The 19,231-nt window shown below is 43.4% G+C and overlaps 1 protein-coding gene across 1 annotated transcript in view; it reads left to right on the top strand.

Annotated features, from left to right (window-relative positions):
* The window catches only part of HYDIN (HYDIN axonemal central pair apparatus protein), a 269,552-nt gene that overhangs the window by 139,435 nt on the left and 110,886 nt on the right, over window positions 1-19,231 (top strand). The window contains exons 33-41 of the mRNA XM_032231077.1: window positions 57-248; window positions 899-1,045; window positions 4,631-4,870; window positions 7,179-7,329; window positions 9,187-9,381; window positions 12,941-13,111; window positions 14,453-14,626; window positions 18,257-18,318; window positions 18,539-18,601. Of these exons, the coding sequence (XP_032086968.1) occupies window positions 57-248; window positions 899-1,045; window positions 4,631-4,870; window positions 7,179-7,329; window positions 9,187-9,381; window positions 12,941-13,111; window positions 14,453-14,626; window positions 18,257-18,318; window positions 18,539-18,601 (1,395 nt within the window). The remainder of the gene's footprint in view (window positions 1-56; window positions 249-898; window positions 1,046-4,630; window positions 4,871-7,178; window positions 7,330-9,186; window positions 9,382-12,940; window positions 13,112-14,452; window positions 14,627-18,256; window positions 18,319-18,538; window positions 18,602-19,231) is intronic.

Genomic DNA, 19,231 nt, shown 5'->3' on the forward strand with positions numbered 1-19,231 from the left:
ATGGAAGTCATACACCATGCATTATGCTCAGGAGGGTTTGATACGATTCACTGTAGGTTGTTGCTGGTCCCACATTCCACATCTTTCTTCGGGCAACGGTGATCATGCCATCTCTCTGCATGTCCAGTGACAATCTGGAGTTCTCTGCTGTCCAGTGTGGACAGTGCCAGGTAGAGACCATACAGCTTCACAATCAACTGCAGGTCGTATGTGAGTGGTTTGCCACAAGCAATGAACAAATGAAAAAGGTAACACAACACTGAAATATATCTTGTTTTGCTCTTCTTTGATTGCATCTTGAAAAGCAACTTGATCTGTAGGAATTTGGTGTGGGCTGGAAGTTAAGCAGCTTGAAAGGTGCAGTTTTGGTTTTTGGGCTGAGCCCTTTTGATCTGTGTAACATTCAGGAAAATGTTTAGAAGTGAAAAACAATATTCTTGTTTTCATATAAATTTAATAAGATAAATTGTGTAAGATTTGTCACAGAGGCTTGATTACACAAATCCTGATTCTGTTTTTTCCCATGCAAATAATTCAAAATGCAAAATAAAATCCCACGCAGCTTAATGACCCTATCCTCTATTTGATAAGTTTTTAATCACATACTATGGATCAGGAATATGCCTGTGCAGTAGAGAAGATGGAGTTGGATTCTTGTTTCTCTTGAAACCTCTATTAGCCTCAAAGGAAAAACCTTTCATCCTTGTTCATATTGATGAAAAACCACCCTACTTCCAGGGACACCTTAAAGGTGTTTCTAGAAAATCGGTCAAAAGTTTGGTGAGGGCTGAGGCAATAATTCTTGTCCTCCAAGGTGTGCTGTCCTTCACAAGGATTCTTCAGAATGGCATAAAGAGGCAAGCTTTGCTCATGACTTCATTGTTTGTTGTAAGCTCAGGTGGATAAGCACATGCCGATGACCTTGCGCCGGAAAATGCGGGAACACAAGGTGAAGCCCCATGTCTTTGAGATGATTCCCCCATATGGGATCCTGGGTCCCGGAGAGCGGCTCAACGTGCAGGTCAAGTTTGCCCCAAGAGAAGAGGTACGAAATGAAAAAAACTGTTTGGAACACAGCAAGTATCTGAAGTGTTTTCAGGAAGAGCAGAGATGCATTGATGGCAGGAGAAACAAAGAAAGGGAGGGCTTCATTGGACAATTATGCAAAGATTTTTTTTATATATATAATTTTATTTATAGTTTTTTATTTAACATCCATAGGTGCTTGGTGGACAAAGTATTGTCTTGGTTGATATATTTTACACACAGTAATAATAGTAGTAATATTTTTAGATATACATAATCATAATCTTTCAACTTTTAACATTTGTATACATATAGTAGTCATGATGTATTCTATTCTATATCAATATACATAATTCTATTTTCCCCATTTCTACTTTCTACCTTTTTTTTCTACTTCTTAATAAAATAGCCACCCAAAGAAGTATTTTATATCTTTCCATCATCTCTTACCCTTTTTAGAATGTCAGCTCTTATTGACTTTTTGGTAAATCTTTCATGCTTCTCCCTTGAGATCTTGTAGCTCCTTACATCACATTTATTTAATCTTAGTATTTCATCTACCACATGTATCTCTTGTGTCTTGGATCTCTAAAGAACCCATCTGTAATTCTTTCATCATTCTTGAGAGAACTTTTGCTTTCTTCTATATTTTGAACTCTTAGAGTATAATCTGTCTGTTCTGTTTTTATTGCTATCTCTTCCATATCTTTCTCAACTTGTGTCATTTTTGGCTTTATCTCCTCTTTTTTTTCCTCAGCTCTTTCTGTTTTCTTCTTTATTTTCTAAATTTTATTATCATTTACTGAGTGTTTTCTAGTCTTACATCTTTATCCTGCATCAATTCCATCATCTCCCTATGATTCCTTTCATATCTGTGAATGTATTGAAACATCAATATTTCTTTATAAAGCATTGTTTTACCCTGTTGAAACATCTTATACTCATTTAATGAGTTAATAGTAATTCAAGATTCCATTAAGATTCCAATATCCCAGTTTCCTAGAAACACCAAAAACGGCAATGTTAATAGAATTTACACAGTCCTGGAACTGTTTCTCAAAATCTCCTAAATTTATAGTCCTTAGAATTTTCCAATTTATGCCCTCTAAATTCCCCAAATTTGTAAGTTTTGTTTAATTTTTATTTTTTCCTTTTCGCTTCGTAGAGTGTTTCTAACAAATAGTCTTAATAATCCAGATTGGCCTACCAAATTTCTCCAAATGTCTTTAATCCACAGAATCAATTTCAAAGAAGCTTCTTGTTAATTTTAATTCACCTTGCCTTAGAAATTGTCAAAAGGCCCACTTAGTACTTCCAAGCTGCCAAAACAGCAGAAGATATGGAACCAAAATAAAAGGCCTTCCAGATGTTGTTTGTCTTTCACTATTTCCTTTGTTCTCTTTATTTTTTCTTATTTTATCACTTAATCCTCACTGTCAAGGTCATTCCCCACTGTGTTCTAGTATAATATCTTCTTTCGCCAGTAGGTGGCATCCCTGTTCAAGGTTTCAGCATTAAACAGCTGACTGTCAGAAAAAAAATTGAGGGGAAAAAAAGAGATTCCTTTTTCTTTATACAATTTCTTCCAATAATCAAAAAGTGTTATCCACAATTTAAGTCATTTTTCATACTACTACCAGTTCTAGTCCAGGCTTTCTATATTTTAAAGCTTCAGAATCAAAAATTTGTTTCACTTTTGGGCATAATCTTTCTACGTGTATTAAATCACTGCTTTCTTAGTTTTGGAGAATCTTTTTTTTAAAAATGCTTTTATTTGGGTTTAAGTCTCTAGTATAAAAATTGAAAGTTGTCTCACCCAGTTTCAATCCTCTGTCTACAAACTGCTCCAGCTTGTAATCTTGTTATCCTGGTTATCACAGTTTTAGTTCTGCCAAATGTCCGTTGTCTCTGCTGCTGATCTGGAGGGTTTCTTTAGATCAAACGAGGAAATTGCTGTTTTCTTGGGATCTACAAAGTATCCCTACTTTCTTGATCAGTGTTGTGGTCCACAAGTGGCCTGCGGAGCTGGCAGCAGAGTTGGGCATTGAGGAGGTTGTGGGGGAACATGGGCCAGTCCTGGGGAAGGCTCAGATGAGGGCTTTGTGTCGGAGGCAGAGAGCGAGCCAAGGCCATCTGGTAGTGATGTGCTGCCTCCGGAGCCTCTGGAGCCTGACATCAATGAGGCAGAAGAACAGTGTGATCTTGTTCCCAGTGTGCGCATGTGCAGAGCTGCCAGAAGGCAAAAACAGTTAAGACAAAGGAGCGACTCAGGAGTAAGACTTGGAGATGATTGGCCCCTCTCATAAGACATAAAAGAGGAGCAAATGGACGTGAGCCTTTGCAGGAAGCAATTAGTTCATTCTGGTCAGTACAAACTCTGAGAAGCTCTGTTTGACTGTGCTACATTTGGCCTTGCCAAACTAATTGTCAATTAGGTCTCTGGCAGCATTTCAAGGGAGATAAAGGTGGGTGCTTATCGAAACCATTCTTGGAATTCTGGACGATTGGAGACATTATAGTCAATTGAAAATATGAATGTTTATTATAAACCAATGGGAATTCTTTGTTCCAATCTTTGCTTTTACTCCTTAGAGATAGGTGATACTATAATACTTTAAGGACTCATTGTTATTTGATAGATAATTATGAATTCAAGGAAATAAGGATTGTTACAAATGAAAGAATATTAATGGTAATCTGAACACATAATGCTCATTGACAGTGAAACATTTAGTTATGTTTAATGTAAACCAGTGATGTTAGTTCTAAATTTAAGAATTGATGCACAAAAACTTGTAACCAAATGACATGCTTGATGAAATGGAGGAAAGTTGTTCTTCTTTCCTCTCTTGCTTTGTTTTGTATGTGTTGTTTTGTTTAAAAAGAATAAAAATATATTTTTTAAAAAGGTGGGTGCTTATCAATATTACCCTGAAAGACTTTGGCAACTTGAGCAGACGTCTGTCAGACTTTACACAGACTGTTTGTGATTCATTACGGGCTGTGTGAATGACCATAATTCACAGCCATTTAAATAAAAGAGGGTTTTGGGGACTAAGAATGTGATTTATGCTTTATCAGGAAGCCTAGGTCAGAACAATCATCCCTTCAGGGTGGCTTTGGTCCCATAGGGTCTCCTGGCAGGCAGGTATATGCTGGGTTTCATGAAGCTCTGCAGAGCTATGCTATACCATATCCATCCCACTGTGACACCAACCAGTCAATCTGCAAAGTAGATTTATTAAGGAGGCATCGTGCCTGGATATTTCCTCACCTTCCCTGCCAGGATTCTGTCCACATGCCATTCCTGCTCTTAAATTGGATTTATATGGAAGAACAGCTGGGCTTCCCATTCTGAGCTCAAACGCTGTGAAGAGAATGATACCCCAAAGTGACTGGCCAGACACTGATTACATACCAAGAGTCCAGATAGACAGCAAATCTTTTGGGTTAACTCCAACAGGACAGAACCCATATCTGTCCAGCTGTTCTGAGTTGAACAAACACTATTAACTGAAGCTAGGAGGCTTTGGGGTTTAGGTGAATTGGGGGCCTTTTTACCTGTTCTTATTTATAATAAATGATATTATTTTTTACATCCTAGAAATTATACCACAATGTCCTGATCTTGAGCATTTCACAGAGCACTCAACAACTGCTGCTGAATGTCTCTGGGCAAGGCCTGGAGCCACGTCTTGAATTCAGCCCCTCCCTCCTGGAACTGGGGCCTCTCCTTCCCTATGGCGTTGGAGATGAAGCTGAAGTGGTAGTGAAGAACCCTTGCAGCTTCCCTATTGAGTTCTACTCCTTAGAATTTGACCAGCAGTATCTTCTAGAAGAGCGGGTGAGCTATTTGTACCAGTTTAGATTAACTCCAAGTATTTATTGAATAAATAATCCTTCAAGAAGATATTCTGAGACCAGCAATTAAAAGGTCTTTTGGATGCAAATATGTCACAATGCCTGTACAACTTAGAATAGGTTGTGAAATTTTCTTGAGTCAAGGACCATACTTGAAATGATTGGGGTCCACTCCCAAAAGTAAAAGGGATTAGAGGATTTAAATTTAATTAAACTGATTATACACCATATATTTAACAATATTGCTATTGTACCAGCTTCCCTCCTTGCCTGAGTTTGTTGACTCCATGGGCAAGTTGGCAATGGAGTTTCCCAGGCTTATGGTCTTGGGGACTTCAGCTTGCCTTCTCTGGAACAGGATCTGAGGTAGTTCAGAGTTCATGGCCACCATAACAGCCTCTTCCCAGTTATCCAGAACAAATTGTATAATAGTGGTCATACATGTGACTGTCAGAACTATGACAGGGTGTTCTAGATTTTGGGGAGACATTGCTTTCTCTCTGTCTTCGTCAGATCACTCCCTGCTAAGCCTCTAGTTCTCTGTCACCTCCTGTTTCTGCAAGGAGGCGCGTCCTATTAGACTGGCTAATTCCAGGGGATTAATGGACCCAAATGGATTCCAGAAGGAGCTTGACAGAAGGAGTCTGGCCAAAGCCTTGGTAGCCACTTATTTCAGCCACCCCTCAGTTTCATGTGACCTGATCTCTCCCTGGAAGGCTTAATAGTGGGATTTACCTACAAGGTTGCTGTGAGGAATAATATGGTGCATCTTGTGGATATAGTTGCTTGGATTCACTGTGTTGGGGCAGAACCAGTGGAGGTTACATGGGTGAAGTCTTTTAAAATTATCTGTATGAAGTTTCATCCTGTTGAATCTGAGGAAGTGGGCAGGGGTTTTGAAGGGGTCAGCCACTCCTGTATTTGAATCTAAGACCTCTGGTTGTCAAGGCCACTTGGGAAGGGATACGTGATTGGGTCTGAGTGGTTGTTCATTCTTCCTTGAGGGTGTCAGGGTTCCAGATAATAGACCCATACCAAGCAAAACTCCAACACAGATTAATTCCTCAAAGAAAAGCTTTATTGGCTATATCATATTGGCACGAATCTGGTGAAAACAGACTCTGAAGGTTCCCATGGTTTTCACATAATTAAAAGTAAAAGTTTTTCCTTCAACCCCAAAACAATCAGTCACATGGTCCAATCAGGTGCTGTCTGGTGGTCTGTTGACTATACAACCCCAACTATATCTAATCCCCACTCCCTATCCCTCAGCTCCAATATGGCAGCACTGAAGCTCCAAGATGGCTTCAGGGTTGACAGAGGGAGGGACTGGTTTCAATAGTTTACAGAGGTGCTGGCTCATCCTCTTCTCAAGGGACTTTTTAAGGGGAGGTCGTGGAAAAAAGTGGTCATATGGCAGCTTTAGAGGATCTTTGATGAAGTAAATTGTTTGGACTGCTTTTAGTCAGGATTGAGGTCAGATTATGGGACTAAAAAAGCATTGATTTTGCTCTTTGATGACCTTTGGCTGGAGTGAGATGAGGGCAGTGCTACCATTCCTGCTCTTTTGACCTCCCAGTGGCCTTCAGCATTGTTAATGATGGTGACCTTCTGGACTAGCTTCAGGAGATGGGGGCACTTTGCTGGTTCTCCTCCTTCTATGGGGTCTTTTTCAGTTGGTGTTGATGGAGGGAAGAAGTCCATCCCACAGCCCCTACTTTGTGGGATGCCACAGAGCTTGGTCCTCTCTCCCTCCCTATTGAATATCTGCATGAGGATTCTGGGTGAGGTGATTTGATGGCTTCAGGTGAGGTATCATCAGTATGATGATGATACCTAGCTTTACATCTCCACACTGGCTCACCTGAGGGATCCTGTGGATATCCTGCCCTAGTGCCCTAGAGGCATTCGTGGCCTGGATGGGGTGCAAAGCCGGGCTTTGGCTCAGTTGAAACTAGACTGAATAGATTTGGGTGCTTGCACCTTCCAGGAACAAGGTACAAATTTGCACATTCCTTGACTGATGAGACCCATGCCTAACCTACTGAATGAACTAGACAGGTAGAAACCTCTGGGAGAAGAAGGTCCCTGAGAGAGCCCAGTCCCAAGCCATGAAACAGTGATAGGTGACATCTAGGATTGTTCTTTCTAAAAAGAAACAAGGATTTTTAAGATAAGAAATAATCTAGGTGGATGAGGCATTTCAGAACAAATCCTCAGCTGGAATCTGTCTGAGAGTGCCCTGCCTGCATGTCAGAAAGTCTTTGTGGTTTGTCCTCTCTTGACTGCAGATTTTGCGGATGCTGAAGGGCTACGATAACCACCATATCCTTCTGCTGCCTCCTCGAATGCCTGGAGAGAAGCTGCCTCTCGAGGTGCTGGAATATTTTGAGGAACAAAAGAAGATTCAAGGCGACCCGGAAGGATTGAATCTGGATAATGGTGAGGGAGGATCCCGTGACTGGTGGGTCTGTGGCACTGCAGCCGGCAAGGAGCAGCCTGTTTCTGCTCTAGCTTTTTCTGCCCATGGCTCTAAGTTTCTACTTCTGAAGAGAAGTCTAGTGATGGTCTCCGTTAATATCAGAAAAAAAGATAAAGAGACAGAAATAACACGCTTCACACAGATTCATTTCATGTAGCCATTGGGACAGAATATCTCCTGCAAGAACTTGTGTCACAGAAGAAAGGTTGCTGCTTAATTGACTTAATTAACCCCTTTGAATATGAAATAAACCTTCTGACTCCTTCCTAGAGGAGCAGTATAGGTGTAAGATAAAGGGAAAGGTTTCCCTGCCCAGTCATGTCCGACTCTAGGCTCATCTGTTTCTTGCCCGAGGGAATTAGCATTGCCCAAAGACCCTTTCTGTGGTCATGTTGCTGGCATGACTATATGCCAAGGCACACAGAAGGCTGTTACCTTCCAACATGATACTTATTAATTTGCTCGAATTTGCATGCTTTCAAACTGCTAGGTAGGCAGGAACTGGGGCTGGTAACAGGAGCTCACACAGGTCTTGAACCTTGGGGTGTCTCTTTTCCAGCTGACAAGCTTAGCATCTTTAACCATTGAGCCATTGTACCCTCTCATGACTTAGATATATCTTCATATTAATCATTTATATCAGAGGTGTCAAACTTGCTACTCATGGGCCGGATGCATTATGCGCTGGCCACGCCCATCCCCAGTTTAGCAAAGGGGGGGAGTTATGATACATCACGTGACAACAACATGTAATTGTTAGTTTGACACCCCTGATTTAGATTAATGTGATAAACAAATGTAAAAGTAGAAACAAATCCTTTGAGTAGAAGTAGTTGGGCCATGGAGTCAGTATGGTCCTTGAAGCATCTTCCATGCAAATGAAACCACTTAAGTGATTGATCTGATTAAATCCAGTTTCCCTTTGGCAACCAGGAACAATGGCAGCTTGGGGAGAGGCCAGTTGGAGGGTTGGTGCTCTGAGCTTGGCTAATTCCAGCCACAATACTATCAGAACAAGCCAGCTGAAGGTGGAAGCTGCACTGCCTGCAGTCAAGGAGAGGTTGCCCATCCCATCTTCTTGCATGGAAATCACATCCTTCTTGCTTGGGGCTGTTGACACGAAAGGCCCCCCACATTTGCAATCTCAGAGGCAAAGTGAAGTGAAGTCAGTGAGGCCCAATCCTGCTTGGCATTTTTCAGCCTGAACCTGGGATCCTCCTTTTCCAACACACAGTTGGAGCACGGGCTGAAGAGCGGGCTTTGAAAGTGGGAGTCCTGCCTTTCTTAGGCATGGCAGCTGGTCCAGACCATCTCATAGGAGGGTTGTGGTGAGGAAACAAGAGGCCTGAGCATTGGACATGTAGACTATCTTGAGTTATCCAAAAATAAAGGTGGAGTAAACATAAAATAAGATCATTTGGCTGAAATATTTCCTTGCTTTGATTGTTAAGAATTGCTGCCTATTTCTGGCTAGGCTTTGTCTCATAGTCTCGTGTTGGAGCACATTAACTGTTTATTCCAAAATAGCCTGTTTATCAAACAAGAATTTAATTTCAGCATTGTTTTAATGGAGACACATATAAATGCAGCTACAGTGTCTATTCTGAGCCTATCTGTGTCCCGCATAGACGCAGAACCATAAAGCAGCCCTTGAAGAGGCAGGGAATAGTTCTGCCATAGGCCTCTCCCATGGCAGAAATAAGGAGTGACCACAGTTACTCTCAACACACTGCTGTGGTATGCTTTAGAGTGCTCCATTGGAAACATTCTTACCTTCCAGTGTGCATGGTATCCTTCCTCTTTTTGTTCCCGGACAGAGGAAGAAGAAAGCACTCACTTTTCTGAACATGGAATGAAGCCTCATTCTTCGGTTATGCAAGCACCAGCCATGGGGGCCCCTGCTCTTCCTTCTCTGTCACTCATGGACAATAATCGGACACTCCAGGCAGAATCCAAAATTGATCAGGAGGAAGAAGAGGAAGAAGAGGGAACTGAAAAAGGTCAAGGTCAAGGTGAGTGTGTTCTTAGCTTTTAGATACAAGTGCAATAAAAAGGATGCCAATAGGCATGAACATGGTTGCTTGCTTCCTCTATTTTACTGGTAGCTTCATGAGTGAGAAAAACAATTGTTACTTTCCCATGTTATAAGTTATTTAAGATGGGCGAAGAACTTGATAGGAATTAGAGTATTCTGGGCAAAACATATCCTGCTTCAGACTTCCATCACACGCACTCAAACCCTTGAGCTGTGGAGACTGTCAATTTTACTTCAAGGCTGAAGAGTTAACAATGAACAACAGGATGTAAACAAAGCACAGCTAGCTTTGAAATATGAATGTGCAGAAGAATTGTCCAAATCCAGGGTTCCAAGAGCATGGTCAGTATGGTCAGCCACTCCAGAGATTCAAGGTTTTGTGTTTTTTTTTCAAACAGGAACATCACGCAAAACCTGGAATCTGATTTTTCCTGCAAAGCTGGAAATAAGGTTTCAGCCAGTTGTTCATGATCAAGAGATTTACTCCCTTTCTTGGCAAGGACCTAATAGATCTAATGGCGAACCTATGGCATGCGTGCCACAGATGGCACACGGAGCCATTTGTTAGGGCACGTGGGGCATTGCCCTGTCAGCTCCAGCCGCATGTGCACGCTGGCCAGCTGACTTTGGCCTTCTTTTGAGGTTGTTTTTCACACACCGGAGGCTTCAGTGTCGTGCGCATACCATGGGTGTGGCACGCCAGCACACGACCCCCTTGGGCTCCCCCCGCTTTTGGCACGTGACCCAAAAAAGATTTGCCATCACTGCAATAGTCCGTTGCTGCTATGTGCAGGGCCCAGGAGGCTTTACGATGCGCTCATCTGACTTTTCCACATGCTCAGGTGGTGCCTATATTTGAATAGCCTCAGTTGATTCCTGAGTGTCTTTCTCCAGGCTAACATTCCACAGGCTCAGCTGAAGCAGCTTCTTCAAGATCAGATTCAGAGTCTAAGCCTGGGCCATGGCAAAAGCTGCCTTCAAGCACGTGGTGCCTGCGGTGAAGGTTTTTCCTTCACTTGTTTGGGAGCTGCATAACCATCCCCTCCTGGAGGCCTTAATTGAATTGAATAGGTGCAAATGAAGAATATTGAACCTAAAATATAGAAAAATATACCTAAAGTCAATATCTGCTTCCTAATCCATTCTTTTTTTATTAATCTGATTTACTTTGTTCCTGAATCCTGGGTTAACCTGTCTAAATTTACTTTGATAATTGATGGCTACATTATTTATTTTATTTCTCACATTTACTTGCCGCCCATCTCCTGGTTCAGGTGACATATTACTCATATTGCTTTATTTAGATAGATAGATTAGATAGATAGGTAGATTGACAGAGTTGGAAGGGACCTTGTAGGTCATCTAACTCCCTCTATCACTTCTTCTCTGTTTATAAGAATTAAGTCCAGTATGGCTGTCCCTCTAGTTCCCTCTTCTACCTTTTGGACAACAAAGTTGTCAGCGAGGTGGTTAGGAACCTATTTGATTTCTCACTTGGTGCAGAATTAGTCTTCCAATTGATGTCAGGGCAATTTGAATTCTGTTTTATCATAGAATGTAAACATTGGAAGGGATCTTAGAGATAATCTTGTCCAACCTTTTACTCATTGTAGGAATCCACCGTAGCCCATCCCCAAACGAATTCCTTCCAGCCTCTGCTCAAGCACCTCCAAACTAAAGCAAATACATCACCTCTCTTGAGGTACTTTGTTTCATTATGGAACAGCTCCTATTAGAGACATTTTCCTGATAACCAACCCATATCTGCTTCCCTGTGATTTACATCCATTGTTTCTTCTTTAATCTAGGGCAGTGGTTCTCAACCTGTGGGTCAGGACCCCTTTGGGGGTCGACCGACCCTTTCACAGGGGTCGCCTAAGACCATCGGAAAACACATATTTTTGAAAAAACACGGAAAACATAAAATAATTTTATGGTTGGGGGTCACCACAACATGAGGAACTGTATTAAAGGGTCATGGCATTAGGAAGGTTGAGACCCACTGCTCTATATATTTGAAGATCGCTATCCTATCTCTTGGAAGACTTCTGCAGGGAAAAATACCCAATGTAGTCTACTGTTCCTTTTAAGTTTTTCCTTCTTGACCTCTTATTGTTCTGTTTTTCAATTAATGCTCTTTCAAAAATGTTGGACCAGCACGGTCTCCTGAATCTTGCTACTGTCCACTATATTCATGGCTATTTTTCCCGGTTGGATAATTATATTCTACAGTCCTCATGTAAGTCATTTATGTTGAGCATCTCCGAGTTCTGCTATTTTCTGCTCAGCACTTCCTTCAAACACGACAAAGATTTAGGATGTATATTTGCTGAGTATAAGTTTTTAACCAGCTCTGTATCCATCTAATGATAACATAGTTCGATCCATATTTTACCATCTTCTCTATTAGAATTTTGTGGGAAAATCAGTCAAGGCATGCTATATTACATTATTATGATCAACTGAACACCTATGAAAAATGTACATCAGGTTATCTGTGATCTGATATGATTAATTATTGGTAAAGTATGCAGGTTCCTGCCATATAATGCATTCCTTTTTAAATGTTCACAAATTCATTGCTCTCTACTCTATTCCACTGTCTGACCTGTAGTTACTCAGGCTGCTTCTTTTCCCCTTTGGGAGATAAGAATAACAGGCACCCTTCTCAAGTCCTCTGGGGCTACATCTTCCATCCATGATTTTTCAAGGATCACGGAAAGAGACTCCAGTTTTCTTCAAGATGTAATTAGTCTAGTCATGGTTGGAAATCTTAACTTACTTGGGGTCAGATTTCCCATTTCCTATGCAGTTTAGAATTTTTTTAAATCTTTGCTTCATTCAAAGATCCCCATGCATCCCAAACAGTTTGTCAAGCTTCTCCCATTTATAAGACAGAAGTTGAAAAATTGGCAAACTAAATAGATGGTTCTAAATTTTACAGATGGATGCTAGGAGAGCATTGATATAGAAGAAGCAGTTTGAAAATAGGTCCCTCTTCCTCCTTGTTTAGTCTAGACGTGATGAGGAACTTAGAGAAGGGCCATCCAGAGCAGCACAGGGCACTGGATGAATGTTGTGAAGCAAAAGAAACATGTATTTGGCATCTGTACATATTATGCAAATAAGAATACATTCTTAGGTCTTAAGTTGTGCAAATATGGGACCAGCACTGGGTACAATATTGCAGATTCTATTAAATGTGGCTTCTCTTTCTTCAGAGAGCTATCCTCTCCTCTCCTAATCTCAAACTCAGATGATGGATATTCCCCATTTTCTACCTGAAAGAACAGTTGCAAGTAGACAGATCAAGTCAGCTGGGGATGCAGTTACTTTTTGAGTGAGTGCTGCTGGTTCAGCTTGTTGTCCTATTCAGTCCCTTCTTTGGTCAAATTAGAAGAGCAGATATTTGTCCTTTAGGGAGGCAGTTTTCATAGAAACACAGTTCACACCAAACCAATCTCCTCAGAAGTTCCTCAGGAATGTTTGACATGGGTGTTGCTACTTGGTTGACCAACATGCCATTTATTTTCCAGCAGGGAGTCAACAAAGTCTCAACAAGCATAAGGAAGCGGTTGGAGAGCTAGACAACAATCCTGTTTCTAAAGCCATTGCTCGCCATCTTGGCATCGATATCTCTCCAGAAGGACGCGCTGCCAGAAATCGTAGGGGTATTGCTATTATAATTCACGGAGCTCCCCTTACAGGTGACTGGCTTTTCTTGAACAACCAGGGCTATGTATCAGAGGTGGATTGCTCCCAGTTCAGCCCCATTCAGTCGAACCAGTAATGGAATTCAGGCCTGAATCGCAGAACTGGCAGCAACCTAGGCCTGCTATGCCCCCAAACTGGTTCCCTTGCCACTACTGGGCTGCCACTATTTTGGTTTTTAGTGATTGCATATGCGCAGTTCACTGTAAATTGTTCTGCGCATGCACGAAAAACAATTTACATTGAACAGCACATGTGTGCGAGGGTTGCGAATCAGTAGTAAAACTGGCAGCAACCCACCCCTGGACTGAACATATCTCACACATCATTCTTCTGATTAATGTATCTATTCTGAACCTTTAGGATTATTATTTTTCTAATGTTAAGTCAGATTCTAAATCTGCATGTGAAATTCTAAACTTTCCTCTGAGATCCACTTTGGAAAAAATATTTAGTTTGTGTAGCCATTTTGAAAGTTCAGAAATGAGACAAGTGTCACAATACTTAATAATTTCAGGATTCAGGATCCTCATGAGAGAGCCTTCTTCCTGAACAAAAACTATTGGATCCCTGGGATTTGTCTGAGTGCCAGCTGTTACAACATACATACACCTCTATAAGGGACTGTAGCAGCCACTTTTAGGACAGAAAGGCAGAAGACTAGAAGAGCCCATTAATAGTCAGAAGTCATGATTCTTAACCTCACCACACTATGAACTCATCCATAGTTTCAACTGGAAAACTGAGTATCCTAGACTAGTGGTTCTTGACCTGTGTCTATGGACCCCTGGGGAGCCACAATGTCATCATAGGGAGTGCACAAAGTCTTGAAAAAATGTTATAATTTAAATCTAGAGTTAAATCTTGGGAGTCTATAGCCATGGTTTGTGGCCACAAAAAGTATTTAAAGTTGAAAAAAAGGTTGAGAACAATTATCCTAAACCAAGCTAAATCGAAAAATGCTAGGAAATTTTTGAAAACTTGACCCTCAACAAATCAGCCAACAACAGGTATGTAGAGATAAACAGCATTCACATACCGCTACTCCAAAAACCATGCAAAAGCTAAAAAGAAAACAAAAAGACTACAATACCACCTTGCCAGCAATCAACACCCAGATAAACTGGGATTAGCACCGGGATTAAACCATTACTCTTATTTCTATAGTGTTTTGCTTTTTTATGCATTGTTACTTTCTAAGATTCTTCATTTTAAAATGGATAACCATGTGAATAATTTAATAAATTGATAACATATAACAAAGATGTAAATGACTGGTGGCAAGAGAATCCAGATGTTTTGGTGTTTGTGAGCTTCTGTATCTTCCATTCTTCCAGGGAAGACTAGTGCTGCTGTAGTCCTGGCCAAACACTACAGTTCAGCTTGCTTGTCCATTGACTCGGTGGTCCTGGAAGCCATCTCTGATGGGAGCAGTTCAGCAGGGCTTCGTGCACGTGAACTCTGCATCCGAGCTGCTATTGAGCAGGCACAGCGAGAGAACGAGGATGGTGGTAAGCAAGACAATGAGTTCTAGGGAGTCCAGCATTCCCGCATCTTTCCAAACAAGCCTTGCTTTCCTCCCCTCTAACCTTGATCCAAAATCAATACTTCTCTGGGCCACCCTTTCACAAGACACTCAATAATTTAAATCAGTGGTTCCCAAACTTTTTCAGTCCACCGCCCCCTTGGTGCTACAAACTGATCCTCAGTGCCCCCCACCCAGAGGTGGAATTCAATTTTTTTTACTACTGGTTATGTGGGTGTGGCTTTGTGGGCATGGCTGGGGGGGTCATGTCACAGAGCGGTTTGCACGATGGAAGGAAGATAGTAACAGTAAAATTCAAAACTGTAACAATTAATTGCACATTTATTCAAAATCCAATTTAAAAACCTTTTTAGTTAATGTTAATTCAACAAAATTGTTGAACATGATCCAGTGATACCAGGTTTTTAAAGTCTTAGTAACTAGTAACTTAGTAAACTCAGTAAAATTTAGTAACTACTTCACTGTTCAGTAAATTCTTAATGTGATGGATGGGCTTGATGAAGTGTTACCAGAAAAAAATGTTTTTTCAAAGGAAATGGCAATCAGCTATTTCCCAAACTGTAGGCAGAACTCCAGGATGTGGGACCCGGAGGATCCCCATTTTTAAAAACCTGGTTACAGGCAGAGGAAGAGCTCAAGACTCTGATCAGCTCTTTGTCTGCACAAGCCACAGGGGGAACGTGTGGTACCCAAAACTAGAACCCCTGATTTCTAGATTTAAACTTTAACTATTGAAATGGCCCATTTCTTCCCGACTTCCAATGAAACCATTCCATTTACTGTCACGCAAATCTCCCGTGCGGTTACGACGGATTCCTTCCCCCCATGTATTTCCCACCCGCCTCCTCAGCTTCCCTGCTGTATTTATGATTGGCAGGGCACTCTTCTCTCTGGAGTCAGGGAGCAGCCTGAGCACTGGTGGCAGGAAGGGCAGCGGCAGAAAAATCTGGGCCAGAGGTTTTGGGGGAGGTGAGGCAGAGGGAGGGAAGACGTGGTTTTGGAGGAGAATAAAGCTCTGTCCCCATGCAGGAAGGCCTCTGCCATTGCATCACTAGGTCTCCCTGCAGCCCCCTTTGCATGCTCGCCTTCCCTTAAAACCTGCTCTGCCTCACCTTTGGCCTGCTCCGCGCTTAATGAAACCAGCGGGGCCTGCACCAAAGCAGCCGGGGGGCGCTGCAGGCTTGACATGCAATAGGCCCGGGTGGGTGGGTGGGAGAGAAACAGAGGCTCTAACGGCGGGACAGGCGGTGCCCTCCTTCCGCGCTGCTGGCTGGTCCAGCGCAGACCGGCAGAGAAAGAGAGGCAGCCCATCCTCTGCCTCCTCTTGCAAAGAGACTCAGTAGCCCTCCAGGACACCCCCTGCTCTCTCTCTCCCTCCATCCCTTCCTCCTCCTCCTCCTCCTCCTCCTCCTCCTCCTCCTCGGCTTAGGAACCTGCATCTCCGCTCTCCCACTTCCAGGCTGCAAAGCAGACAGTAGGCCGATATGCTTGGGTTTTGGTGCCTCAACTCACCGAAGGAAGCTCGGCTCCTACAGCAACCCTGGATCACTTTTTTTCAATCCAGGTTTTAAAAAAAAAAAAATCAGGGAGGAGGGGCACAAAACGGAATACCTAGGCAAAGCCCTTGCTTTGCGGGTAAGGATTTCAAGATGAGCTCCCAAGCAGGGAGAAGGAGCCTTAGGGAAGAAACGAGTTGGCTTCTCTGCTTTGCTTTTAAATGTACCCATAGGTGTGCGTTTCTCCATTTTCTTCCCTATTGCTGGTATGAGGCTTTCGCTGGAGGATGGATGGCTTTTCTGGGGCTTGTTATTTACACACAACACACTATATCCCCTTCTATGTCCCTGTCATTCCAAGTAGAGTCTTGCGCCCTGCGAGGGGGCCACCTCCAGCACTCCTCTGCCATCTTCCTTGCCTCTTAGTGCCCCCCTGCCACCATCCCCGCCTCTTAGCACCCCCCTGCCGCCACCCCTGGCCTCTTAGCACCCCCCTACGTCATCCTACTGCCCCTAGGGGGTGGTACCACCCACTTTGGGAACCACTGGTCTAGACTGGTCTTATGGAACTTGCATTTTGACAGCTTGGCATTCAGACATTTACTCAGTACTTGAAATACTAGTTTTACATGTTCTTCCATCATTTCAGAATAGATGAGAATGTCATCAAAGATACACTAGTATCCCATTGTATAGGGGCTCATGCAACACTTTTTTTATTAGTTGCATGAAGACAGCAGGGGCTCTCTGTAGTCCAAAAGACATCACCCTAAATTGGTAGCATCCTAAAGGACAGATAAAGATGATCTTCCATTTGTTGCCTTCTTTAATTCTTAATTGATAGTATGCCTCCCATACATCCAATGGTGAACACGTTCCCTTTGGCTAAGTATCTCAACATGTCTTTCATGAATGGGAGAAGGTACATATTCTCCATGCACATGCTATTTATCCCTCAGAAATCCACACACAATCTCAGCGACCCTACCCTTTTTCTCCTTGAATAGCACATGGATTGGTACTTGGGATGTCATGGGCTGGATGAACCCACTGGCCAGGTTTTAGTCTCTCAATTCCCTCATCTCATTCAGGGTCATCAAATACATTTTGGGTTTGGAGAGTTTCACCCCTGGTAAGATCTCAATTGCATAGCCTGTGGGGTGATGGGGGGAGCAGGACATTGCATTCCTTCCCATTGAACACCTCTGTTAAGTCCCGGTATTCCTTGGGGATGGTCTCCACTTCTGGCACCAACCCAGAGGCCGCTTTTGTGCGCTCAAGGCCTTCCCTCTTTTCTCTCTGCTGGTTGGGCTTGCCCTGCTTCCTCCTCTGGGGGGGGGGATCCCTCTCCCGGCTATCATTATGTACCTCTCGCCCTTTGCCAAATGTACCATGAGGCTCCACTTGGTCAGGCAATATAACCCCAGTATCATAGCCTCTGCCATTTTTGGAGCTACCACAAACCATGGTTTCTCTTTGGTCTCTTAAATTCAAGCACACCAGCTCTGTTAGGTAGGAGGCGGACAGTCCACCTATTATGGAGCCATTGACCTGCTTGAATTTCATGGGGTGTTGCAGCTTCCTCACTTGCAATCCCAACTTTCCTACTGTCTGCGGGCTGACTAAGCATCAGGTACACCCTGTGTCTATTACAGCTTTTGCAACTCCATCCCCAAATGGGGTACTATGATCTACACTTGGGCTGAAAAGGGGGTGATGGTTCCACTTACTATCATGTCGTCTTCCCCCTCACTGTTGCTCTCGTAGAAGGTGAGTTGGGGACCTTCCATGGTTGGAGTTCCCTCTCCTTCATTGACTGGTGGGGAGACCTCTATGACTTGGTGAACACTCACAACTTCCCTTTCTTGGGCAGCTTCCTCAGCTTTGATGGGCTTGGGGTCTTCAGAGTCGACATTAGTATTGGCGCCAGACAGACTGCAACTCTGTGGCCCTCTTGGTCACATCGGAAGCATGAACTGGGTCTGCACCTCAGGGCCTCGAAAGGGGCAGGAGCTGGAATGATAGGGGGCTTCCGCTCCAGTGGACACCTCTCTTGGCTCTTCCTTTGACAGCCCTTGGTTCCTCTTGTATTCCACTAGGCCCAACTCCATGCTTGTCCCCAGCTAGTAACAGTTGTGGATTTGCTCTGGTATTCTGCAGGGTAAGCGCATAGGATATAACTCCCAGTTCAGGCCATCTCGGAAGTTGTAGACTGCTTGATGGCCTGGATCTCAGATTCCGCCCGACAGACTTGGATTCTGCCTGCCCGTAGTATCTCTAAACCGGGATCTGACCTCCCCCAAGAAGGCATTGCAGTCCCCCAACTCAGGAGCCCCTTCACCATGGAGATTCATCACCCATTCTGTGGCCTCTCCCTCCAGATTCGCCACAATGGCGTTCATGTACGCCATATCATCGAAATAAGTCAGTCTACATCAATCCAGGTGAGTCCACACTTGGTTCAGGAGGAAAGCCAACTTCTCTGGACTCCCATTGAATGTGCACTTGATCAGCAGGGCCCAGGGTGCCCCAATACCCCTACAGCCATCCCACACCATAAAGGAATGGCCTGGGCTGAGCGCCCATAGCTGCAAGTTGCACTTGAGGCTGGCCGGCAATCCCCTTTGGCTGAGCTGCCCCCCATTGGAACCTGACAGCATCTTGCTCTAAAGCTGGCCCCATTGGGGAGCATTAGAAAAGAAAACATTTTGTTTTGGCTACAACACCCTTTCTCAATTCCCCCCTCCTTAGCCGTCTTCTCTAGTGTGTCAGCTCTGACATCCCAAAATGGCCTCTGTCAGGCCAGCTTCAGGGCTGACAGGAGTTGGGAGGATTGCTGAGGGTTAACCAGATCCTGCTCCAGAAACTTGGGCCAATTGCTGCACCATCTCTCCTCCCAGCATCTCCATTCTGATGAACCTCTCTCAGTTGTTCAACCAATGAGCTGCGGCACACTTCCAGGTATCTCCACTCCACTGGTTCTTCCCAGTCCATTGCTCTTTCCATCTCAAGCCCTGGGTGAGTGCTACTCCAGGGGAAAGCAGCATGAACTCGGCTTCAGGCGTCTTTGGCAC

Source organism: Thamnophis elegans, chromosome 14 (assembly GCF_009769535.1).
Source record: "Thamnophis elegans isolate rThaEle1 chromosome 14, rThaEle1.pri, whole genome shotgun sequence".
Lineage (NCBI taxonomy): Eukaryota > Metazoa > Chordata > Lepidosauria > Squamata > Colubridae > Thamnophis > Thamnophis elegans.